This window comes from Strix uralensis, chromosome 1, assembly GCF_047716275.1.
Source record: "Strix uralensis isolate ZFMK-TIS-50842 chromosome 1, bStrUra1, whole genome shotgun sequence".
NCBI lineage: Eukaryota > Metazoa > Chordata > Aves > Strigiformes > Strigidae > Strix > Strix uralensis.
In genome coordinates, this window is record NC_133972.1 from 62281727 (window position 1) to 62304644 (window position 22918).

The 22918-nt window shown below is 48.0% G+C and overlaps 1 protein-coding gene across 1 annotated transcript; it reads left to right on the top strand.

Annotated features, from left to right (window-relative positions):
* The first annotated feature begins 10003 nt into the window (after positions 1–10003).
* SHH (sonic hedgehog signaling molecule) lies at positions 10004–22058 on the top strand. Its single transcript, XM_074892500.1, has 3 exons — positions 10004–10952; positions 15744–16005; positions 19599–22058. Exons 1-3 carry the CDS (start codon positions 10644–10646, stop codon positions 20303–20305), a joined length of 1278 nt encoding a protein of 425 aa, XP_074748601.1. The 5' UTR covers positions 10004–10643; the 3' UTR covers positions 20306–22058.
* Positions 22059–22918: the final 860 nt, after the last annotated feature.

Consider the following 22918-nt stretch of genomic DNA (forward strand, 5'->3'; position numbering starts at 1 on the left):
TTTGATCATTTGTTCAATGCTCTTTGTTAAACAGAATGAGTGCAATGTAATATGCTGACATCTTCTTACAGGTCTGACATTTGCTAAGGTAATAAATTAAAGTAATTATGTTAATGTATAATAAATGTATTCAACAGGAAATAAAAGGTGTACAGTGCAAGAACAAACAAAACTCTTGTTTTTCTAAGTGGCTGTCATGTTCAGAAGACTAAGATCTTAGAGATTTTTTGGAGGTTGATAATATAAGCGTAGCTTGAAATAATCCTTATCTCTAGTGAAAATATAATTTAATGCAATGAACTTCAAGACATCAGATTAGAAAATGGCAATACAAATTAAAGATATCCATTCTCCATGTGGTGAAGAAAGAAAGGCGTGAGGTTCTTTTGTTTCTTTCCTCTGTAGGAGACTTGCCATCCACAGTCTGATTCATTCAGTGAACAACTTGGACAACATTTTCATACCTAAAGGACATTTTCAAAATCCACTAAGTCACTTACGGATCTGTAGATTCAAAGAAGTAGTAAGGTGACAAAGCTGAATTAATTACCGTGCTGCAGCTCATCTACTGTAACCGGCCATGCATGCTCTCCTAGATTACTGCATCTACCAAACAACATGAGCTTGCTTAGACCGGCCCATAAACCTCTTCCCATACATTCAGTGTGAGTTAGGATGGCCCCTCAGACAGTGACCATGAAGTGACTTGTCAAGCTGTTGCAATTTGACCTTGTGTTGGAGCTTTCAGATGAACAAGTCACTCCTTAAGAAGGGCCTCTGTGCTACCAAATCATCAGGGGTCTTTAAAACCTTCCCCACCTTGGCTCCAGCCAGACCCAGTCGCTACGGTTGGCTGACCCTCAAAATAGATATTTACACAATAAGGTGTTTAAAGGGAGAGTTTCCTCCTGGCTCCAGATAATTAACGGAACTTTCTGTCAAAAATGACTAAAGCTCGCACATCATTTAAAATTGTCTGCTCAGCATAGGTTCTGCAATTATGCAAGTATCCAGTCCTTTCTGAAACACTCTGAATATGATCACCTCAGCAATATCTAGAGATGAGGTTGGCCAGAAAGCTTTAAAATGTGTAGATGAGACCTTCAGCCAAGGCAAGTGAGGTATTTCTCACACTACGTCCTATTAACAGCAGTTGAGGACTTTTATGAAGTTTCATTTTGCTACATCAGATTGGAAATTTTAATATACCTCATTCGGTAAATTGTTCCACTTATTTCAGTGGGTCTTCAGCAGATAAGGTGAAATACAATCAGCACAAATAAGAGGGTAGGTTCTTTGAAGATTTGGATTTGTTTGAGTAGAGCCTGGTAAAATGGTGCTTGATTCTCTGTTGGCTTCTAAGCTGTGCTACAATAAACAGAAATGAACAAAAATAGAAATATCAAACTGCACTGACGTCTGCAGCCTATTTGACTTGCCCCGGGATTCAACTGGATACTAATAGCAAAAAATACTGATTAAGGCTGAGTAATTTTGCCCCAAATTGAATTCATTTTAACAGCATAGAGGAAGGGGAAATATTATCCTGCTCTTTGCTCAGCATATTTAGATATAATGACATAATATGAACGCATTCCAAACATTGCCTGTCTTCAGGTAGTGCATTTTGGAGTGATTTCAAAATTCCCTTAGGTTATATCAGCGAAATGTTTTCCCCTGACTCAAAAATCACTAAGCTCTCAGTGCCCAATTGTCTGTGTCACTTACCTTGTTTACATGGTGGGTTATTTTCTAGCCTACGGTCTGTGCCTTATGTTGTCAGGCTGCCTTTATGCTACTTTGTGACTATTTTGATTTTCAAGCCTCCATGCATAAATTATGATTTATTTTGCTTTCCGAAATGAAGACTGAGTGAAGTAATAGAGTGGGATTTTTGGTTTGTTTTTTATTATGAATATTTCAAGAGTGCTTTTTTTCTTATGAAGAAAACTCTGCACTTCTGGTAAATTTAGTTTTTTTCTTCTATATAGAAAAATATACACGGAGAAGAGCTGAAATAAAAACAAAAACAGTATCTTTTGTTTGAACCTTAAGAGATGTTGAGCTCTCATAACTCCAGTATTGGAGTGAGAGACACATTATACTCCTCAAAAGTGGCCTTATTTGGTCACTAACATTATTTTACATATAGCTGGGTACACGATGTGCTATAGTATTGTCAATGCATTGTTACTCTATGTCCAGAGAGGAGCCATGCGCAGAAAACGTGGTTATATGAATAAAATAAGCATCAACATCAACACTGTCTGATTTTGAACATTAGTGAGGCATATTACTCTTCAAAACTTACTTAGCTGTTTTTATGATAGCAAGAGCCAAAGGATGAGGGCATAATTGAACTATTGCCCAAAGGCAATTACTGATTGAAATTGATTAATTCTACAAACAAATTTGACCAATAGATTAGTTGTCACGTTACAGAAGATGTGGGCAATACTGCTGCAGTTGTGAAGGAGACATAACTGTCTAGCATGAATAGTTAATACAGTTTGTTACCCTGCAGAGCTGCTTGTTGAGTTACCCAAGGAAATCTCACCGGGGAACCGAGCAGGGCATGCTACTTTGATGCTATAAAACCATTGTGTTACTTCTCTGCTTTTATGTATGAATCTGAGGAATTGTTAACAACACCAAGAGCAGTTTTCTCTGAGCAGCACAAATGTAACGGACTTAACATCAAAGTGATGCAAAATCCACTGAAAACAACAGAAAGGCTCCAGCTGAATCCAGAGGACTTTGAATCAAGGCCTACCAGGGTCAAGTCTGCTGTCCTAATGGGTTTTCTAAGGGGATCCTGTGGGAAATTGGAAAAAGGATTCCAATTTCTTGAATCCAGGGATTACTGAGACTTCAAGCTACTGCTTTTGCCAAATCATTGGTTCATATTCTGCTTCTTTCACCTTGCAACCCGTGACACAGCAGCACAGGCACTCTGAGCTTCATGGTTGCACAAAGGATCCTTTGCACCCAAGAACCCTCCCTCCCACTGTCTCCCCAGGAAAGATACTCCAGAAAGCCATTTGAGGGAAAAATGATCAATGCTGCTACTGCATATCCAGAAAGAAGCTGCACTAAAGAGTTCCTTATATCATCACCTGTCAGAGGATGGCGGGGCTTAGATGCAAATCTTTCTACAGTTATCCAGTCCTGGAGATTAAGCTGCTGGATTGGGCATTTTGTTACATTATTTCTGAAAGCAGTCTGGAAACTCAAGATGATGTGGAGTGTGGCAGCCTGCTCCTACTTCCAGCTTCATACTGATTGCACAACTGCTATTGGTGACTTAGTTTGAATGAGTTTCTACACAAAATTCAAGGCTTTGGTTTTGGCATAGAAAGCCCCACGTGGTTTGAGATGAGTGACCAGAAGACTTCCTGAACTGTCACGCAATCCAGTTGCAGATGTGATCAATGAAAGATGTCCTTCTGAGGTTTTCTGATGTTAATATAAGTAACTTCATTAGTTCACTGTGCAGAGGATTGGGCCTGTTCGTAAGGTGGTGTTACCTGATGGAGCATCCCACACACAGTTTCCGGAGCTCTCATATCTGCATCTTCGCTTAGAAAGGACAGGGTTTTGTTAAGCTTTCAGGAATCTTTCAGAGCCCTTTTTTTGGCTATCAAGGTGTTTTAGAGGGAAAGGACATAAATGAGCAATGTGATAGATACTGGGGAGCTCTTACTTTGGTTGGGCAACAGATGAGGCATATGGGTAATTTATTGCACTATAATTGTGTTATGTGATATCGATGCTGCAGTATTAATGACTGCAAAGTGCCCAGATTGATTCAGATGGCCATTTACTGTCATTATTACAAATCTAAATAAATAAATAAGAGCAATTGAATTGATGTATCTGAGAAGTGTTTCAAAGTCACCCGGTGACATATATGTAGGTGCTTGTGAACAGAGAGCGACTCAAACAATATCAGGGACATTTTTTATTGGGGTCAGAAAGAAATAGAACAATTAAGTCATTTTCAGTCATAAACAATATATTAGGAACTGTTTTAACAAGCACATTGCTAAACTGACTGGCATGAACAAAGCATTTTAAAAAGCTGGGGTGTAAATATGCCAGGAAAAAAAGAAAGAAAACATGTAAACTATGCTCAAAAATAGTCTGCAAATGTAAGGAAACAAGAAAAACTAAGACAATCATGCACATACCTCTCCTGCTACCATGGCCCAGTGAATACAGTGGTTACCATGGCTGGATTTGGCTATGAGGTGGACTTTAGAGGGCAAGCTTTGTTTCTGATCTCTGCCCAAACAGAGAGCCTTGATCCAGTCTGTTGGTTTGTGTACTTTGGGCAAGCCAACCTCACACTGCAAGAGCCAGCAAGTTAAGTTTGAATTTATCTCATGCCTTCAGGTTTCTCTTAGCATCCCCTGTCTGGCTGTCATATCATACAGACCAGGAGATGTATTATCACTCAATATTCCAAAATATGACTCTGCACTTTTTCCCTGAAATGCAGGAACAGTGCAAGTCAGGCAGCTAGCATTACTTGCATTTCATAGTGCTATTTATGTATCCACCTTTTTTATTTCTGAACAGAAAACAGTGCCTTAAAATGTAGATCTTGCTCAAGGGTAATTCTTCCATTAACCATTTGTGGAGAGTATTAATATATATCAAACATAGGCTTTTTTTTTAATGTTAAACATTTTATTAACTTCAATAATCATTGGTCCTGGAAGCAATGAGAGCAAGCCTGTTAAAATAAATAGCTTCTTCATACTCAGAGGTGTATTTGAGAATAGGTGGGACCCCAAGACAGCCATGTAAGAACCTGCTAGTATTGATTTGCATGGGAAAAAAATCTGTTTTGGCTCTTCATACACTCACAACCTCTAATGATCATTGACTCAGTTGTCCAGTTAAATTCCTTAGATAAACAACCAAAACCCAAATTAACATACTCACCATTAATAATCCAGTTAACAATTTTGATAACAACAACAACGAGAAAAAGATATGATTTCTTTTGAAGGTTTATTCTTAGCAATGTTTATGTGATGCAAACATTGGATCTAAGTCACCTGCCAATGACCAGGAAAGCAAGTCAACATTACAGCTAGGACTAAACAGTTGATATTCTTCCACTCATGGTTGGTGCTTAAGCAGCTACATTTCAATATCTCTTAATTTTACAGGTCATCAGAAAGCTAAGAAATATGTGCTATGGTTAGTTCTCACCTCCATGCACTTGAATAAACTCAAACACACATACACACACATCACAATTCAATGTACAGAGGGACAAGAAAATAACTTTCAAATATTTGGCTACAAAATTGTCTGCTATAAAAAAAATAAAGCTCCAAAACTTGTCCATTTGGTATGTTGCTGCTTTTTTTTAAACTTAACACCTGCTTTCAAACTTCCACTCCTGGGGACTGCAGAAAGCTGTGTAAGCTGTGAGGAAGATGCTCGGAGGTTACTCCCAACATGGAGCTCCCCTAGTGGCTACTTCCCTCCCACCTTCCCTGCGTGGATAGAAACACCTCGGTTCGGATTTTCCCCACTCATGACCAGAAGGAAGTGGTCGAAAAGGGATGCAGATCACAATCCAGGAAGGAAAAAAGAAGGAAAAAAAAAAAAAAAAAGAGTGATAATCATTCCTATCTGGGGCTTTTGGTATGGGAAGATGTTGGGTTATTCAAGGAGAAGCGAAAAGACCTGAAAGATAAATCTAAGGGTTTCTCTATAAATCTATAATCAGACACTATGTATTGCCCTGCTGAGGTTATAAGGAAACCTGTTGGAAACTCAGCTTTGAAGTTTGAGTTAACAGCAAATATACATACAAAAGAGATAATAATGTCTTCTGAATCATGCTGCCTAAGTTATTATTTGCATGTATGATGGAAGGCTCTATTGACCATATTCAAGCCAATGATTAGCATTAATCTTCAAGCAGATGGATATGAAAACTGCAAAATCAACGCACATAGACACAGTTATTCTGGAAAGCAACCATCTTCTGCCTCTCCATATGCACAGAATATTTTTTTCCTGTAGCAGAAATGCTTATAGACTATTGCCAGACTAAGGACATCTCAAAGCAGATACCAGGCTTCAGTTGCATGACTTCCTGAACTTTACTGTCGAACCAAAATGATTGAAAAACTATGAGCTTAATTTTTCCCGTTGGGGCCCGGGTTTGGAGCTTTTTGGAAGGATATTCCAAGGAACAAGACTTGTTCTGCTTGTCACTGCACAGGTATAGTTGCCAGCTAGCCAGTAATTCTCAACTGGAATTTCTAAATTGGTTTTCAAGATAGATATTGCAATACCACCAGGGTAGGCAATGAGGATGTGTAACAATTCCTTTAAATAAAATAGTTTAACATTGCCATGAAGGAGGGTGGGGTATATAAAAGAAACAAACAAAGCTTCAGATGGAAAGCCTGTCTGAGTCTCCTTCCATTTACACCAGTATAACCTCTGCTTTCACTGAAGTTATTCATGATTTACTTCTCTGTCAATGATCGCTTTGGTCCCAGATTTCTTGGGAAACACCACAGGTGCAAAGAGTCTATTCGAATGAAGCTTTAACACTTTCAAAATGGGTTATTTATTAAAAAATCATATATTAAGCTTGAGCACAAATAGTGGCTATTAAGGGTGAGAAGTATTTAAGACCCAGTTAAAAGCTACACAAACATTTGCTTCTCCAGTTTTCTGAGAGAAACGTCCTGCATTTTGGGATTCATCAACTGAATATATCAGTGCAAGAAAACTCAGGGAGCTTAAAATGGCCAATGAGCAACCTCACTTGTTCAGTCTGAACCCTTCCCTGGCTTGCTTTATGCAGAGCAAACAGCCGGCAGCAAGTCCAGATTTCAAAATTTAAAAAAAAAAAAAAAAAAAAAAAAAAAAAAAGATAAATAATAACTGAGATTCTCAAATAGCTTGGCCTGGGCCTGGATGCACCCACTGCCACCCCTCCTCAGCTCAGGCTCTGTGGGAATGGCCCAGGCCAGTGTGGCCCTGTGCATGGCCCCACAGGGTGGGGAAAGTCTTGAAGGTCCCATGGGGTTTAGCAGAGCTGCTGGAAGAGCCCGAACATCAGCGAGGAAAGCTGGGCCATGGAACTAGATGGGTGCTTGCACAACAGCAAGAAAAATAGGACTCCATGGTAGATGCTCCTAGGACTGTGGTGCTTGATGCACCTGGGAGGATGAGGGGTCCAGATGACCCAAGGGGCTCCCCACCACCCCACCAGGGCTTTGAGGCCTGACAGAGAACCTGGTGGCAGCTCCTAGAGGGACCTGGCCCTGTGGGCAGGGTTGGTGGAGCAAGCGAGTCTGCACTCTGGGGCCTTGCCTGGTACCTTCACCCCGGGCAGCCCTGAAGGGACCCTGGGGGCCACTCTCCATGGGGGCAGCAGTGGCTTTGGTTTGTGGTGGCATGGGCAGAGGGGTGCAGAGCATCTCACTCCCCCCTAGAAGACTGGGACAGCCCCAACCTCCCTCCCCAGCCAGCAGAAGAGAGGCCTGCTAGTTTAGGGGACAATGGGACATAACATTGATTTTTATAATCCACGAGCAAGGGATTAATCCCTCTAAACAAGGCATCAGTGCACAACTGGTGGCTGTTGTTGTTGCTCGGTTTGGGGTTTTTGCTGTTGTGTGAGTGTGAGTGAGGGCAGGGATGGGTGTGGGTCAGGCACTGATGCTCCTCTGGCAGCACTGGGCTGGGGCTGGTGGGTGCCTGCGCCTGGCGATGCCAGGGACTAGGGACGGGACACCCGTCGGAGGGAAACGTGCTCCGGTGTCTCTTCCCGTCGGTGTGAGTCGGGGCGGGGGGGGGGAGAGATTGGAGGGTGTTTTTTCCCAGCAGCTGTGGCATTTGAAGAAAAAAAAAAAAAAAAAGAAAAAGTAAAGCTTAACGTGGGTAGGAGAGACAGGGCGCATCCCGGAGGCCCGGGGAGCGGCGGGGCGGGCGGGCGGGAGCAGCGGCCCGGTTTCCCCCGGCTCCCCCCGGCTCCCCCGGCTCCCCCCGCCCTGCTCCCGGCGGGGCCGCGGCCAGCTCCAGCCTGCGCTGAAACTGAGCAGACCCTCCCCGCACCCCCCAGCTCTGCTTTCTTTCACATCTAATTTGATAGGAAGGTGATTTCAAGCTTCCCACAGTTACAACTTTTCTTGATTTCTCCCTTTGCCCCCCCACCCCCCCGCCCCTCCCGCGCATTTATTACTTGCATTTAATTAATTCCTTCTTTGCGTTTCCTTTCCTGTTAATCTTTGGGTGACTGCTTTGTACATATGGCAATCTGATAATGAGGGAGTTTGTCCTTATTCTCTATACTTCTTCATTGCGATGTCCACTCGTCTAGCGCCTGGGATATCGATCATCTTTCCTTGGGGAGGGGGACAAGGTAAGAGGGGTGATAAAAGATTTGCAGTATCCCACACCATTAAGAATAGCTTTTATTCCTTGGCACTGTTTAATCAACTGTTATATCAAGTCATGCTGTTTAGGCAACCACATCAAAAGAACATACCCTCTTTTGTATAAATTATATATTCCTTGTATCTGTCTTCTCACATGCACACAGACGGGGAGATAAAACTTAAGTTTGTTTTTTAATAGCATGAAGCAGGTATTTAGCTGTTACACAACTTGTTTCTGCAACTAAGTTGGTTGATAAAAACCTAGAAGCCAAGCTGCTGACTTTCTAACTTTTTACCCATTCCCAAGTCAAAACTCCTGAATTTAAAGCTCGGAAAGACAAATCAGTGATTCACTGAAAACATAAAAAGAAACATAAATAGCAGAGGAAAAGTATAGGCTGAAAAAGAGGGAAGAGCACCAGTTAGAGTCGGTGTGAACGCTTCGGATCTCTTCTTTCGGCTATTTTCTAAAGTTTACGTAAAAAGACCACTTTGTCCCTTAAAAAGTCCGTGCTGTCCTGCTTGTTAGTTTACGGATATACAACTCTTTTACCACTTAAAAACTAATTTTAAAGTCCATTTTCACATGGTTTAAGTTGATTACGACTCATCTCGATGTCACAGACCGGAAAACTCCCATATAATTGCTCGCCCCAAAGAGCTTTTTTTTTTTTTTTCCTTAAAAAAAAAAACCTTAAATAAAGTTGGGGTTTTTTGTTTTTCTAAGAGAGTGGACTTTGAATTACTTCAGCATGTTGTCCTGACATTTTTAAAAACTCCTGAAAAACTCCTGAAAGTTTCTAGATCCTAGGACAAATTGTATTTTCTCTGGAGCAAAAGTAAATGAGCTCTTTACGGGCAGAGAAGTGTTTGTTCATATGGGACCCTGCTTTTCTGTCTAACCTGCTCTATCAGCCCCATCTCTGCAATTTTGCTCGTCTATCAACACCTTTGTCTGATTAGTAGCTTTTGGAGATCGGGATAAAGACATCACTTGCCACGCTGCATGAGATAACAATTAATTTAACATTAAACTTATCCCCTTTCCATTCACTTTGCTTGGATCGATCTCTGTTAATTGTGTTTGCGGATGCTTTCAACACTATGCTTTTCTTAAAAACTTAATGACACCCCGCAAGGAGGTGTAAGACTCTAAAACGCTCCTCCTCGACTTCGACCAAAGAAACAAAGAATATAGCCCCAGCGTGCTCAGGAGACCATCTATTTTTAATAAGTTGACTTTTCATGCACTTCTGAAGATACATTATTTTAAACTGGGTGATACTCCTGCTTATACTTAAAAGGGGGAAAAAAGTGTCATTTAGATCTCTTCACGTTGCAGTTGTGTGCCACAGCAGTCAGACACGCTAATTTCATATAACTGCCGCCTCGCGTCAGACTTACTTGTTTCTGCCTTTAAAGTAGTCATTTATCAGCTAAAAGGCAAGTGTGTTTAAAAATGTGTGTCTTTAGGAGGGAGAGCAATCTCCCTTTTCAGGGGGAAGAAAACTGTTACAAAGCCAGTTAGGTGGGTGTGCTCTCAAATGGCATTATTCCCCCCCCTGGGCGTTAATATTTCCCCAATACTTTTCTATTTGCACGGCTTCCCGATAATTCGACGTTTTATTTAACCGCAACTGCCCTTAGAAACTTGTCTTGCACTGAGGCAGCCTGCTAATCTTTTTTTTTTTTTTTTCCTCTTTCACAGAGGCATCTGTTCCTCTTGCTGACAAATGTACCATTCTGCCAAGAAAGTTTTTGAAAAAAAAAAAACAGCGTGTAATTGATGTTATCCCAAGAAAGCGCGATCTCCACCCCTCTCAGCTCCAAGCCCTTCAGGTAAAAGGAAAAAAAAAAAATCTTTCAAGAATTTGTTGCCTTTTTGAGGGTTAAAACATCAGAAGACAAGCTTGTCTCGCCTTGGCCAATCAGCTCTCGGCCCTGGCAGCTATAATATAGAACTAAAGGCAGACTCCTCTCACAAGCGTCTTGCTTTGCTACCATTAAAATCAGACCCTTTTTTGTCTCTCGATTGCTGTCTCCCGACCAAACTCCGATGTGTTCCGTTATCAGCGACCTAAAGCCTGCCATTCCAGCACCTGTCTTGCTAGGGATCGGTGGATAGTATACGATTCAGAAAGCAGACAAGGACATAGGAGGAGAGAGAGCTCTAGAGACAGCCAGGGATAGGCACAGAGAGCTTTGAAGTAATTGGATTCAATGGACGAAATGCTGCTGTTGACAAGAATTCTCTTGGTGGGCTTCATCTGCGCTCTTTTAGTCTCCTCTGGGCTGACTTGTGGACCAGGCAGGGGCATTGGAAAAAGGAGACACCCCAAAAAGCTGACCCCTTTAGCCTATAAGCAGTTTATTCCCAATGTGGCAGAGAAGACCCTAGGGGCCAGTGGAAGATATGAAGGGAAGATCACAAGAAACTCCGAGAGATTTAAAGAACTAACCCCAAATTACAACCCTGACATTATTTTTAAGGATGAAGAGAACACGGGAGCTGACAGACTGATGACTCAGGTAGAGCCACAGAGATACCTGTATTTGTGTTTGTTAACCTCTCTGAGCAATCCTAAAGGACGCATCTGTCTTAGTATTTTTGAAAGCCCCCCCTTTTCCCTCTCCCCCTCCTCCCCCCGCCCCTCCAAACTCGGCTAGTTTCCCCCATTGAATGTAAATACCATCTATCCAGACAAGTTAGCCGGGGCTGGAACTGGAGCTATCTAGATGTTTGGTGGGGGAATCTGTGTGATACTTACAGTCATTACCGTGCCATGGCGTTCCCTGTAACTTGGTTAGAGATTGCTGTTTGCATTTGTCCCCAAGGATGCACTTTGATCAAACGAATTGCATACAGCTCAGAGGACCCCAAGTGTATAGTGACCGCCAGGCCACTCACTCATTATTACAAACGTAGTCCTCGGTTGCTACGCCTGCTGACTTGATTTTTTAATATCTATTTCATTTCATTTCTTCCCCCCTCCCCTTCATTTCATTTTAGCCGTCATTATTATTATTTTTTTCCCTCGCGAGCATATTCTAAATTTAGTAGGCATGCAGTCGTGCACTCACAAAAGGCAGCTGAAGCCGGATCGACCATTCCTCTCCTGATTCCGTATTATATAGCTCGTATTGCAATACCATCATTTGCAATTGTGCCCATCAGAGCGTAAATATATTGATATTTCTTTAAGGATGCTCGCCACCAATGCTCTGGTACTTCCATAGGGGAGGGACTTGCAACTTATCGGCATTGCATCACCTTCTGTTTTAAAAAATCTGATGGCACAAGGTTTACAACTGGGTAAATATTGGATCTCGGGTGGAATCAGATTGCGGAACCATTTTATGGAAAAAAAAAAAAAGAGCGAGAGAGAGAACCTCTCCGAGAGTCACCTCATAATTATTATTCATGCTCAATAGAGAGCTCGGTGAAGTCAATTGCTCTGCCAATCCCGGAGTTTCTGAAACTACATGCGATCTAGACACTGGAAATGGGTTTCCTCCAAATATAGGTCAACAGCGCTTTTTTAATATTAATACATTTAAGCCCCACCTTCAGTGCTAGAACAGGACTCGCCTGGAAGGACTAGGCGGGGAGTGGACGCGGGGAAGGGGGGGTGGGGGGTGGAATTTCCCAAACTCTCCCCGTTCCTCGGCCTGATTTTCCGCACGTTTGCCGGGTCTCCCGGGGCGAGGGACCGGCGGCCGCCACCATCTCCTCCCGACCACCTTAAATCGCACCGTACCTCCGAGCGCGGCGGCGCGCCTCTGCCCGCCCGCCCGCCCCTGCCCCGCGCAGGGCTGCGGAGCGGCGCGGAGCGGCGGGCGGGCGGGCGGGCGGAGCGCGCCCCGCGCCCCGCTGCGCACCCGCGGTCCGCCGCCCTCGCTGCCTCCGGTGCGAGGCGTGTGCGAGTCAGCCGCATCTCTCGCATTTTCAGCTCCACTTACTCTCCTAGCGTATCGATCGCTGCGGGTCGGGTTTCACCCTGCCCTCCGCAGCCCGGCGGCGGCGGCGGCGGCTCCGCGGGAGAGGGGCTCCCGCCGGGGCACGGCGCATCCCTCCCTGCGCGGCTGCGCCCGAGCGTGTGCGCGGCGGAGCGGAGCGGGGCGGCGGGGCCAGGGGGGAGCCGGGGGCCGGTTCGGAGAGGTGGGCTGCGGGCGGGGGGCGGCCTGCGGGCTGACCCCGGCCCCGCGGCTCTCCCGGGGCACGCCGCGCCGGCTACGCGGCTGGCCGCGCTCGCTGCATTAGCTGGCAGCATCTGAACTCCTGACCTTCTGTCAACTTCCCTCAGACGAACGAAACGAAAACAAATACTTTTTTTTTTCCTCCCCCTCCTCCTTCAGTGCTTATTCCCGTGCCCCAGACACAAAGCGAGGAGGTGGGCTGAGGGCAGCGGGGACGGGGAGGCCGCAACGCCGGTACCCGGCGGCAAAGAGGGCAGCGAGGTGGGGGACGCAGCCGGGCTCCGGCGGCCCCCGGCGGGGCAGGGGAACGGGCCAGCGGAGCGGGGCTGGGGAGGGGGCGGAGGGGCCGCCCCTGCCCACCCGGGCCCGGGCACGGCAGCGCCCCGAGGTGCCGTCCTGCCGCCCGCCTCCCTGCCTTGCTTTTCTCTCCTTCCCTCTCTCCCTCGGCCAGCAAGTTCTCGTTAAATCCCCGCCTTGAAACGCCTGCTTCGCGAGCCCTTCAACCATGGAGAGATCTTCCCTGAACAGAATCGTTAAACTTGCAGCAGAGTTGCCGAATGCATTAGCCGCTAGTTAATATTAACTCCAGACGGGGGCGGGGGGGGGAACGCAAACAGAGGTAGGTAAGTCAGGTTCTCAACTTTGCAGGTGACAATAGCAGTTTGCTGAAGGCTCCCCCTTGTCCCCTCCCTCCCCCCCACCCCAGCCATTGGCTGGATTCGGGGGAGAGATAAGGAGGCCAGGTCAGTATGATAAAGCTGGAATTTGTATGAAATAAAATAGCAATCTCGTGTAATGCAGGCACACAACCGGTGCGTGATGTGAGGAATTTAGAGATCAACTTGGCATTTAGGAAGCCCACCAGGTTGTTTACACTGACAGGTACCTGTTAAGTGTTTCCTTCAAGCAATTCATTTGTGAAGAGATTAGGAGCTGGCAGGAGAGGGCTTGTTGAACAACTTTGCCTCCACACAAAGCGTTAGTGGAGGCAGCCCTGCTGAGCTTCACGGTGGCTGAACAGAATTGGGCTTGATTTGTGGCACACGACCCAATGAATTAATAAATAGTCTGGGCTTCACGGCTTTTGACTCCGACAATCCAGCTCAGGCAGTATAAAAGGGAGGAAAGTCCTTTAGGAGGTCGTTTCTTCTTTATTTCCCCTGAAGGCGGGAGCTGGTGCTGGCAGGGCCGGAGCGGCAAGAGAACCTCGGCGCTGCCCGCACCGCTGCCCGCACCGCTGCCCGTACCGCTGCCCGCCCCTCTGCGCCCGCTGCCTCCCGTGCGCAGCGGCGGGACGAGACATCGCCGTGCCGGGCAGGGCTGTCGCCTTATCACTAGCTGACAGGTTTAATCCTTCGCCCCCTTCGCCCTGTAAATCAGTGGAGGAGCGTATCCATCCTCTCAGGTGTGCGAGGGAGGGGGGGGGGGAATCAAACTCAACTTCCTTGTGCTATTGCGCTTTGCTGCTGGGAAGGGTGCCGAAACCCAAACACCCGGCTCTTCCCATAAAACGGTAGGCCAGGGAGTCCAAAGTGAGCTCACGATTGCATTTTATATCTCTCGGGGACCTGTGTATTGCTGGAATTGATTTTTATGGCTGTTGATAGACACACGGGAACTTTCCTGTTGAGCAACCTTGTCACGTCCCTAAAAGTAGCGTCGTCGGGATAATGGAGGGTCTTTGCCATTCTGGGAGCTGTGAGGGGGGCCTTTGCGATCTGTTACTGGGCGTACTGGGAGCACACTGGGGAGAATGGTCCTGCAGAAGGCCAAGCATCCCAATCAGGCCAGCAAAAGTGAGGGAAGAGCAGCTTACTGCATCCCGCCGCGGCTTTAATCCACACCGTGTATATCCACGAGGTATTTTCCTCTCAAAAAGGGGGGGAAAAGTTGGCAACGTGTGTGTTTCTAGCTCTGCACCTTTAGTCAAGCCCTTTTCAAGCTTTCGGTGCTGATTTCCCATTTCTGGGGGACTGCGAGTCCTCTTCCCCTACCGCCGGCGTGTCGATTCCCCCACTTGTCTAAGACAGGAATATCCTACCCCCCCTCCCCTGGCCCCCGACTTTCAGGGTTTAATTTAGAGCTCGCCCCCCTCCATCGCTGCAGCCCCCCCTTCCCCAGACACCCCCCCCCCCCCCCCCATCCCGCCCCCCTCATTTGCTCTGTCCCCGCAGCCCCCCGGTGCTGCAGGGCCCGGTTCAGCCCCGGGGAAGGCCGGTGGCTCCGGAGGGGCGATGGAAAACCCTGTAGTGCTTCTCCACGGAGTTGGAAACGTTTCACTCCACACAAAGGGTCTCCTAGCTTGCCTAGCATCCCTGCTTCGCTTAACTTCCCTCCTCGGCCCTCCCTTGCTTTTCATCTTCCCACTAAGAGCTATATTATTGTATGGATTTGCTCGGCTTTGTAGGCGAGCGCCGATGTATGTTTGAAGCGGAGTGAATGCTCCAGCCCATGCTGCTTTGAGGGCTCTAATGAGTGATGGGCGAAAGGAGAGAAAAACACCCGCACCCCTCCCTCCAGCACATAAAGGCTGTTAACATGTATTGAGACCCCTTTCAACACAGAATTAAGCTGAAAAGACCCGGAGAGACATTCCGGGGGGGAATCCGTGACTCCGAGATACATGGCGAGTGTTTGTTCTCGGCAGAAACTTTGCTCTCTGGAAGGGGACAGGGCACTTAGCGGCAGGAATTTGCTCCGTGCAGGTGGCTTTGAACCGACACACTCACACCTCAGCGCCAGCGATGGGGCGGGGGGGTCCCCCTGTCCCTGCGGCAGGTGCCGGGGGAGGCGGCGGCTCCATCCCTGTGAGTCTTCGTGGTATTTCACCCCCTCTTCCTCCCGTGTCCCCAAGTTTCGCCCCCCTCCTCCTCCTCACCTGCCTTCCCGTTTCTCCCTGGCAGCGGGGGAGAAGATGCTCAGCCCTGGCTCGGCCCAGCCTGCGGCGAGTTTTGCTGGGGGGGGGGGAGGGGAGGGGGGAGATGTCGCGCCGCCGTTTTGGCTGAGGAGGGAGGGCAGAATGCGGCCCTGGGGGGGATAGATGGTAGATGGTGAAGGGGGGGTCCGCCCCTGGCTGCAGTCCCCCCGCAATGCGCCCTTCCCCCTGTGCCCGTATCCCCGCAGCGCTGCAAGGACAAGCTGAACGCCCTGGCGATCTCGGTGATGAACCAGTGGCCCGGGGTGAAGCTGCGGGTGACCGAGGGCTGGGACGAGGACGGCCACCACTCCGAGGAGTCCCTGCACTACGAGGGCCGCGCTGTGGACATCACCACCTCGGACCGGGACCGCAGCAAGTACGGCATGCTGGCCCGCCTGGCCGTCGAGGCCGGCTTCGACTGGGTCTACTACGAGTCCAAGGCGCACATCCACTGCTCCGTCAAAGCAGGTGAGACGGGCAGCCTGGCCAGGGACACGTCGGGGTGGGGGGGGACAGCCCCGGGCCGCGGCTCAGCCCCCCAGAGCTTTCTCCGCCCTGCCCGGTGTCGCCCGGGCTCCCTCCTCGCCGTCTCCTCAGGGTCCCCATCAGCCCTGCCCACCCTGTCGGGGCTCCTCCGGGGATGTGGAGCCCCCGAGGGCGCAGTCTACTCCCCCCCCCCCCCCCGCCCCGCGCCTTAGTGATCCCGCCGGCGCAAGGCGGGGGGGGGGGGAAAGAAAGGGGGGGGGGAGGGGGAGGGGAAGGGAACGGGAAAAAAAAAAAGCCCAACCAGCTGCAGCACTTTTTGACAGCACTTTTATTTGGGTGGTTTGCTTGCCCAGCCTTCCCACCAGCGCTGCGCAGCAGCCACACACCCTTCTCCTCCCCCCCGTGGGATTTGCTGCTTTCCCCATCCAAAGAGCATGTTCAACACAAACACTAGTGGCCGTCTCCACTGGCTGCACGCCTTACTCACGATCTCTAATCTCCGAGTGGGAGCCGGCCAGGAAAATAAATAAGTAACGTGGTCCCCTGCCTTCTTCAGCGGCAGCCGCTAGGAAATTCCCAGACAGGGATACACATACATACAATTTTTTTTCCCTCCCCTGTGCTTACAACGCCACACGCTGTCTCAACCCGGGAACAGCTCGCAAGAAATCCCCGACTTGCCGAGTTCATTTTCTTGACACTTGACAATTTTGGGGGGGAGCAAGTGCCAGCCTCCCGCCCCCCCGCCTCCCTCCACCCGGCGGCGTGGCAGCTAAAGCACTTTTTAATAGCATCCTCTAGCACAGCAGCCCACTAGAAGTGTCAAGGAACACTTGGTTGCGAAAGAAAATCATGGGCTTTCTTTAAATATAGCTGTTTGCTTCGAAACCAGCAGCCCCACGGCAGGGAAAACAGCCTGGCCTTGCCATGCCTGCCTGCAAGAGGGGCTCAGCCCCCCCACTCCAGCCCGAGGCTCCCCAGGGGCTGAGCCGAGGTAGCACCTCTCCTGGCCCATGTGGGCTTTGTCCTGCGAGCCTGTTACTGCTTTTGTTCAGCTCCCAGGTCCTTTCTAGCCAAAAGGAGGCCCTGCAAAGCTGTCAGCCGTGAGGTGATATGAAACATCCCTTTCAATAGCAAAGATGGGCTTTACAGCGCAAGGTGTCTGATTGTGGCGCGCGGTGACCTTAGCCCAAGTGCACCCCCTAATCCACCCCCACGGGTATTTCATAGGAGAGGAGAAACCCCAAGCTGCTCATTGAAATTCGGCACACACGGGCTTGGGGGCAATATTTAGAGGGTGTCAGGCAGGGTCGTGTGACTATACCACGCGGGCTGCAAGGGAGCAGGCTTGAATTCCACTCGCTCAGTCTGATTTCAAACTGTCCAAACCTCGTTTCATGACAGAGCATCTTATGAGAAGATTAAACCCCATAATGCCAGGCAGGAAGATTCTTTATCTAGATCTCTGTTTGCAAAAAGTATGATCCCAGAGACTGGAATGCAAAGAAGAGTTCCCCCAAGGCTGAATTATTGTCACCAGGACAGAGGAGGGAGAGGCAGGGGTGGTAAAAGGGACATTGATAATGCGCTACAGCAAGTATTTAGAGCAAGCTTCTACATTTAAAATTCAAATACAGATCTTGAGTGCCTTGGAAAAGTGGCTCTGCTGTGCAAATAGTGCTTGGAAGGTCCTGGGTTTTTTGGAGAGTATGTGTGTGAATTGGCACATAGGGTTTCTGCACCTGAACAAATAGGGAGGGGGAGAAAAGGGGGGGAAGAAGCTGGGAAAAAAATGGAAGTGTCCTCTCTTCCAAGAGTGTCTGCATTTATTACATGAATCAGAATGACAATGCTGATCCTTTATTGGATTTTAATTAGAGAACCCAAACAAGCACCGCTCAAAGAAGCAGATTTTCACACCTCTGCCAATTCACTGGCATGTTTGTAGAGCTGCTACACTACTAGATCTATTCATCAAGTCCCTGAATATGCAAACAAAGCTCTAGCCAGACCTTTACTGCCGGCTTGTAGGAAGGTGTAGTTTGCTAGCGGAGGGCTCCACATAAAGCACATAGCTTGTTTGTTGCCATGTCCTCCCTGAAGAGGCCTTGGAGATCTCGCTGCTTCATTTCTGAAGGAGAAGTGATAAAGTCATTAGCAAATCAATAACGGTCTAATTTTCACCCTTCCTGTCCTTCCTGAGAAAGTCATTAGGAGACACTCCAAGGATTTATTTAAATCATAAGAGCTTCAGTACCAGCCACAGAGGCAAAATATAAAATCTGACTGCCTTTAGGAGATAAATCACCACGACTCTAATCTGGCATAGGGAGTAACTGGGAGAAACCAGGGGAAGGCAAGGGAAGGATGAAGAATGTCAACAGCTGTAGCAAAGACACTGGCTACTGTGACGTACCGCAGGCTACTACACAATATATAGAAAATCAAAGTTTTCAAGAACACTGCAGAGTCCCTCGGTTAAGTCAGAGATCAGTCTGGAACAGGGAAGAGGTCCTCTCCCACCACCTCGCACGTGGCTTGAGCTTCCAGAAAGGGGCTTGCAAGAGACAGTCTCATAGCTATTTCTGCTTTCTTTAAACCTGCCATCATTCCTCTTGGTAGCACTGGAAAGCAGCAGCAGCTGGCGACAGCATTTAGTGTCTAATATCTGAGTAACTCCAAGAGCTGAAGGAGGTGGAGGAGGGATGTGCTTGGGTCTGGCACAGGCGTGGGGCTGCCTGGGGACCACACGCCCTGGGACAGGAAACAGCATCCTCCTTCCAGTGGGGTGGGAGAGACGAGGGAGATGATGGGGTTTTTTTTGGAAAGAGGAGTGAATTGAAGTGCTGGGGATGCCAGGCAGGGGTGTTACGGGGGGTGGCATGTGCCTCAGCAGTCACTGTGCCAAGCAGGAGGGCAGCAAGGGCTGGGGGCAGCACGGGGTTATGCACAAGGTGATGGAGAGGGGCTCAGGAGATCTAGGCTGTTGCTTTCCAGTGGGGTGATAGGCAAATTCACGTGCTCCTTGGGGCAAAGCCTTCTCCTGCTCTCTGCTGTCTGCTGCCCTAGATGGGCTCCTTGAATAAGAACATGGGCACCGCAAGTATTGTGAGCACAGACACTCGCCTAGAGGAGAAACCTTATCCCAGCAAAACTGCTTGGCTCTGAAAGTCTGCTAGTTGTCTGGCATCAGGTGTTGGTGCAGGGCAGACAGTAGTCAAGTGGGAAGCTCTTCCAGAAAAGATTTGTTCTGGAACAGCTTTCTCAGAGGAAATATTTTGGCCCATTTCCTTAATGAGAAAAACCACCCTTGTAACTCCTAACTCAGAGGAAGACACGCCGGCTCAAATCTCAAATCTGGCAGGAAGAGAACTCTCTCTTGACCGACTGAGTGCAAACAGGACACATTCGTAGATGAGGATGGGGGAATTTTGGAGGGAATTGAGGCTGCGTCCTCCACTCGTGCCTCGCGGGCAGGTTGGGGTGGCTGGGGAAGCAGCATGTTCCCTTGTGCCCCCATGCTGCGGCCTGGCGGATGCCCCCTCTAACCCCTCTGTGCCTCTCTCCTTGCACAGAAAACTCGGTGGCGGCCAAATCGGGGGGCTGCTTCCCTGGCTCAGCCACAGTGCACCTGGAACAAGGCGGCACCAAGCTGGTGAAGGACCTGAGCCCTGGGGACCGGGTGCTGGTGGCCGACGCGGAGGGCCGGCTTCTCTACAGCGACTTCCTTGCCTTCCTTGACCGGGAGGACGGCTCCCACAAGCTTTTCTATGTCATCGAGACGCGGCAGCCCCGGGCCCGGCTGTTGCTGACAGCTGCCCACCTCCTCTTCGTGGCCCCCCAACACAACCAGTCGCAGGTGGGGACCCCCAGCAGCCGGGCGCTCTTTGCCAGCCGCGTACGGCCAGGCCAATGGGTCTACGTGTTGGGCGAGGGCGGGCAGCAGCTTCTGCCGGCAGCCGTGCACAGCGTCTCACTGCGGGAGGAGGCTTCAGGGGCGTACGCCCCGCTCACCGCCCAGGGCACCATCCTCATCAACCGGGTGCTGGCCTCCTGCTACGCCGTCATCGAGGAGCACAGCTGGGCTCACTGGGCGTTCGCTCCCTTCCGCCTGCTCCAGGGGATGCTGGCTGCCCTCTGTCCCTCTGGTGGGGGGGCCCCGATGGGTGCCCCCACCACCCCCGGCATCCACTGGTACTCTCGCCTCCTCTACCGCATCGGCAGTTGGGTGCTGGATAGTGACTCTCTGCACCCACTGGGCATGGTGGTGCCGTCCAGCTGAGAGCATCCCGTGCTGCCCCAGCCACCTGCCAGCCTCCGAGGGAGAGACAGAGACACAGAGAGAGAGAGAAAGAAAGAGAAAGGAGAAAAAATGAGAAAAAAAAAAAAAGAAAAACCTAAAAGAAAAAAAAAGGAAAAAAATTACATATTTTTAAAAGAGAGCACGGATTAAGACTTAAAAATAATAATAATAAAATAATAATAATTAAGTAGGACAGTCCAAAGTAGACTTTAAGGGAAACAAAGACCCCGGGAAGTTCTGTTCCGTTTAGTTTATAAATATATATATATTTTTATTTGTTCTTTTGTTTTGTTGTTTTGTTTGTTGTTTTTTTTTTTTTTCCTCCTCTCCTGGATATTTATTTCTTTGGTATTTTGAATAGATGTTTTAAATGATATGAACCGGACCTTCAAGAGCCTTAAATAGTTTCTTTGATAATTTATTATCATGTGAACTGTACTCACAGGGGAAAAAATTATTTTGTGAGGCCAAGCAAAACTGCGCAGAGTCTATTTTTCTACATGTCATGTGTGTCCTGACTTTCAGAAAGCAAAATTCTGTACTTTCCCATCTCTCCATTACATTGCTCCTTCATTTCAGCAAGTCTAAAAATCAAGCAAACACACAAAAAAAGACAAACTTCATGGGGGTCCGTAAATTATATTTTTATACACAGAATTGTAAATTAGATTTTTTTGAGAGATCAATACTTAACTGAATCACATTTCGTTTTTTGAAATAGTGTAAAATATGAGAATATATTATTTTAATTTAAATAGTTTCAAATGTAACGTCATTTCCTGTATTGTTTTCCATGTTTTGCTTTGTAAAAACACCATTTGGCCACGTTCATGGAAGTCAAGACTGTTACACAAACTTTTTATTTGCAAAAACCGTAAGAAACTTTGTTATTTTTAACTTCAAAAAAAAATTTATTAGAAAATAATATTTTTTAAAAAGCGCACATGGCGGCAATTCTGTGACAATGGAGACGGTAGTTTGTACAGAGGAGAGAAAAGGATGTTTTGCATTAATAAATTGAGAAATAACTGCTGTAAATTTACTAAAATGTATTTTTGAATATTTTGTAATAGTTTTAATAGTTTTATAGAAATAAAATGTGCCATGCACAGTCTGGTTAGTATATAATAACTAAGAGTTCCTGGTGCATCCCATTTTTTTTTTCCTTTTTGCTTATTGGTTTAGGAAACATGATGCCTAAAGGAGTGCCCATTATTTTATTTAGATGTGTTGCTTATAACTTTTAATTTTGGTACTTTAATTAAGGAAACAAATCCATCACATCCGCGCGTAACCTGGAATCTCTTGTACTAACAGTAGAACCTCACTTATTTGCACGAGCGACCGAGAGATGCGGTTTCCCTTTGCCAGAGCCCTGGCTCCCCGTCCACCTCCCAGTCTGGTCTGGAGACTATAGACAGCTCTTGAAATTGATTTCTGAGGGTGCTAAATCAGTTTTCCCTTTGAAGCATATTAATCTGAAGACAGGCAGCTGCCTTCACCTTGTGGTGGCACCATGATTTTAATTGGCTTTAATTTGGGTGCCCAGAAGATTGAAATCTGGGGCAGAGACACTGACTTTGGTGAATTAACTGGGATTCATGTGGCTGATGCTGGAAGAAGGAGGTGGCCACCAGCTTTCACTGGCCATCTTGCCTGAGTAACAATGTGGGGCTTGGGGCTACCAAGAAAAGAACAAAACACCCTTTGCAAAACAAAAGAAAGGGATAAAAATGTGTTCATTTATTCTGAGAGATGTTCCTTAGCTGTAATGCATCAGAGTCCACCCTGAGCCATCGATGGGTGAATGTATTGGAGATGTGTTTTAGGAGCCGAGTGGTGGGGCCAGTGCTGCATCCCCTGCCTGGTCCCAGCCCCAAGTCCCACCAAGGGGCTCACCCTTGCCAGGTGCTGATGAGTGAGGTTCTGCTGCGCTGCGTGCTCCTCCCTGGAGGGTTTCCAGGATCCCTTTAAAAATTTTGCAAAACATTGTGTGTGTGTGTGTGTGCGCGTCTGCGACAGGACCGTGCCGGAAGGGAGCTTTCCTTGAATGTCTTCTCACCTTTTCTTCGGTTTCCATTACTCGCTGGTCTAGGACGTTCATCTGTCGGGCAGTCTTTTGCTCCAGAGACGCAGCCATGTCCTCCGCCTGGATGGACGGCAGCTCCAGGTGGCCTCCTGGGATGTCCCTGCCTGGTGCCACCTCCAGAGAGTGTAGACCATGCTCTTCCACACTGCAAGCCTGGGAGTTTCTGGAGCAGGAGCTGGTGGCTGAGCCCCAGGCACGAGCACCCCCGTGTCAAGCCCTAACAGATGGATGTGGTCTTTCCTTCCCGGCAGCTTCTAGTCCAGAGCCACTTCCACTCTCCAAAGCTTGGACATGGCCAGGGTAGTGAGACTTCGATGGGACCACCGGCATGCTGCAGCGCCCATGTGGACTGCTGGGATAGGAACCAAGCCACCCTAATGCCCACACAGTGTGGGGCATCGCAGGGGACTGTGGACTGCCTGGTGGGTGTTGGGGACCTGCTGCGCGCCCCGGCTCGGACTCTACCGCCTCCGTGTCTTTGGGGGCTGCTGGGGTGTTGAGGG

What these genes read in the sequence shown, in the direction of transcription:
- SHH (XM_074892500.1), top strand. Translation starts at nt 10,644, where the DNA reads ATGGACGAAATGCTGCTGTTGACAAGAATTCTCTTGGTGGGCTTCATC. An exon ending in CTGACAGACTGATGACTCAG is followed by an intron (nt 10,953 to 15,743) that starts GTAGAGCCACAG and finishes GTATCCCCGCAG; the next exon opens with CGCTGCAAGGACAAGCTGAA. An exon ending in CCACTGCTCCGTCAAAGCAG is followed by an intron (nt 16,006 to 19,598) that starts GTGAGACGGGCA and finishes CTCCTTGCACAG; the next exon opens with AAAACTCGGTGGCGGCCAAA.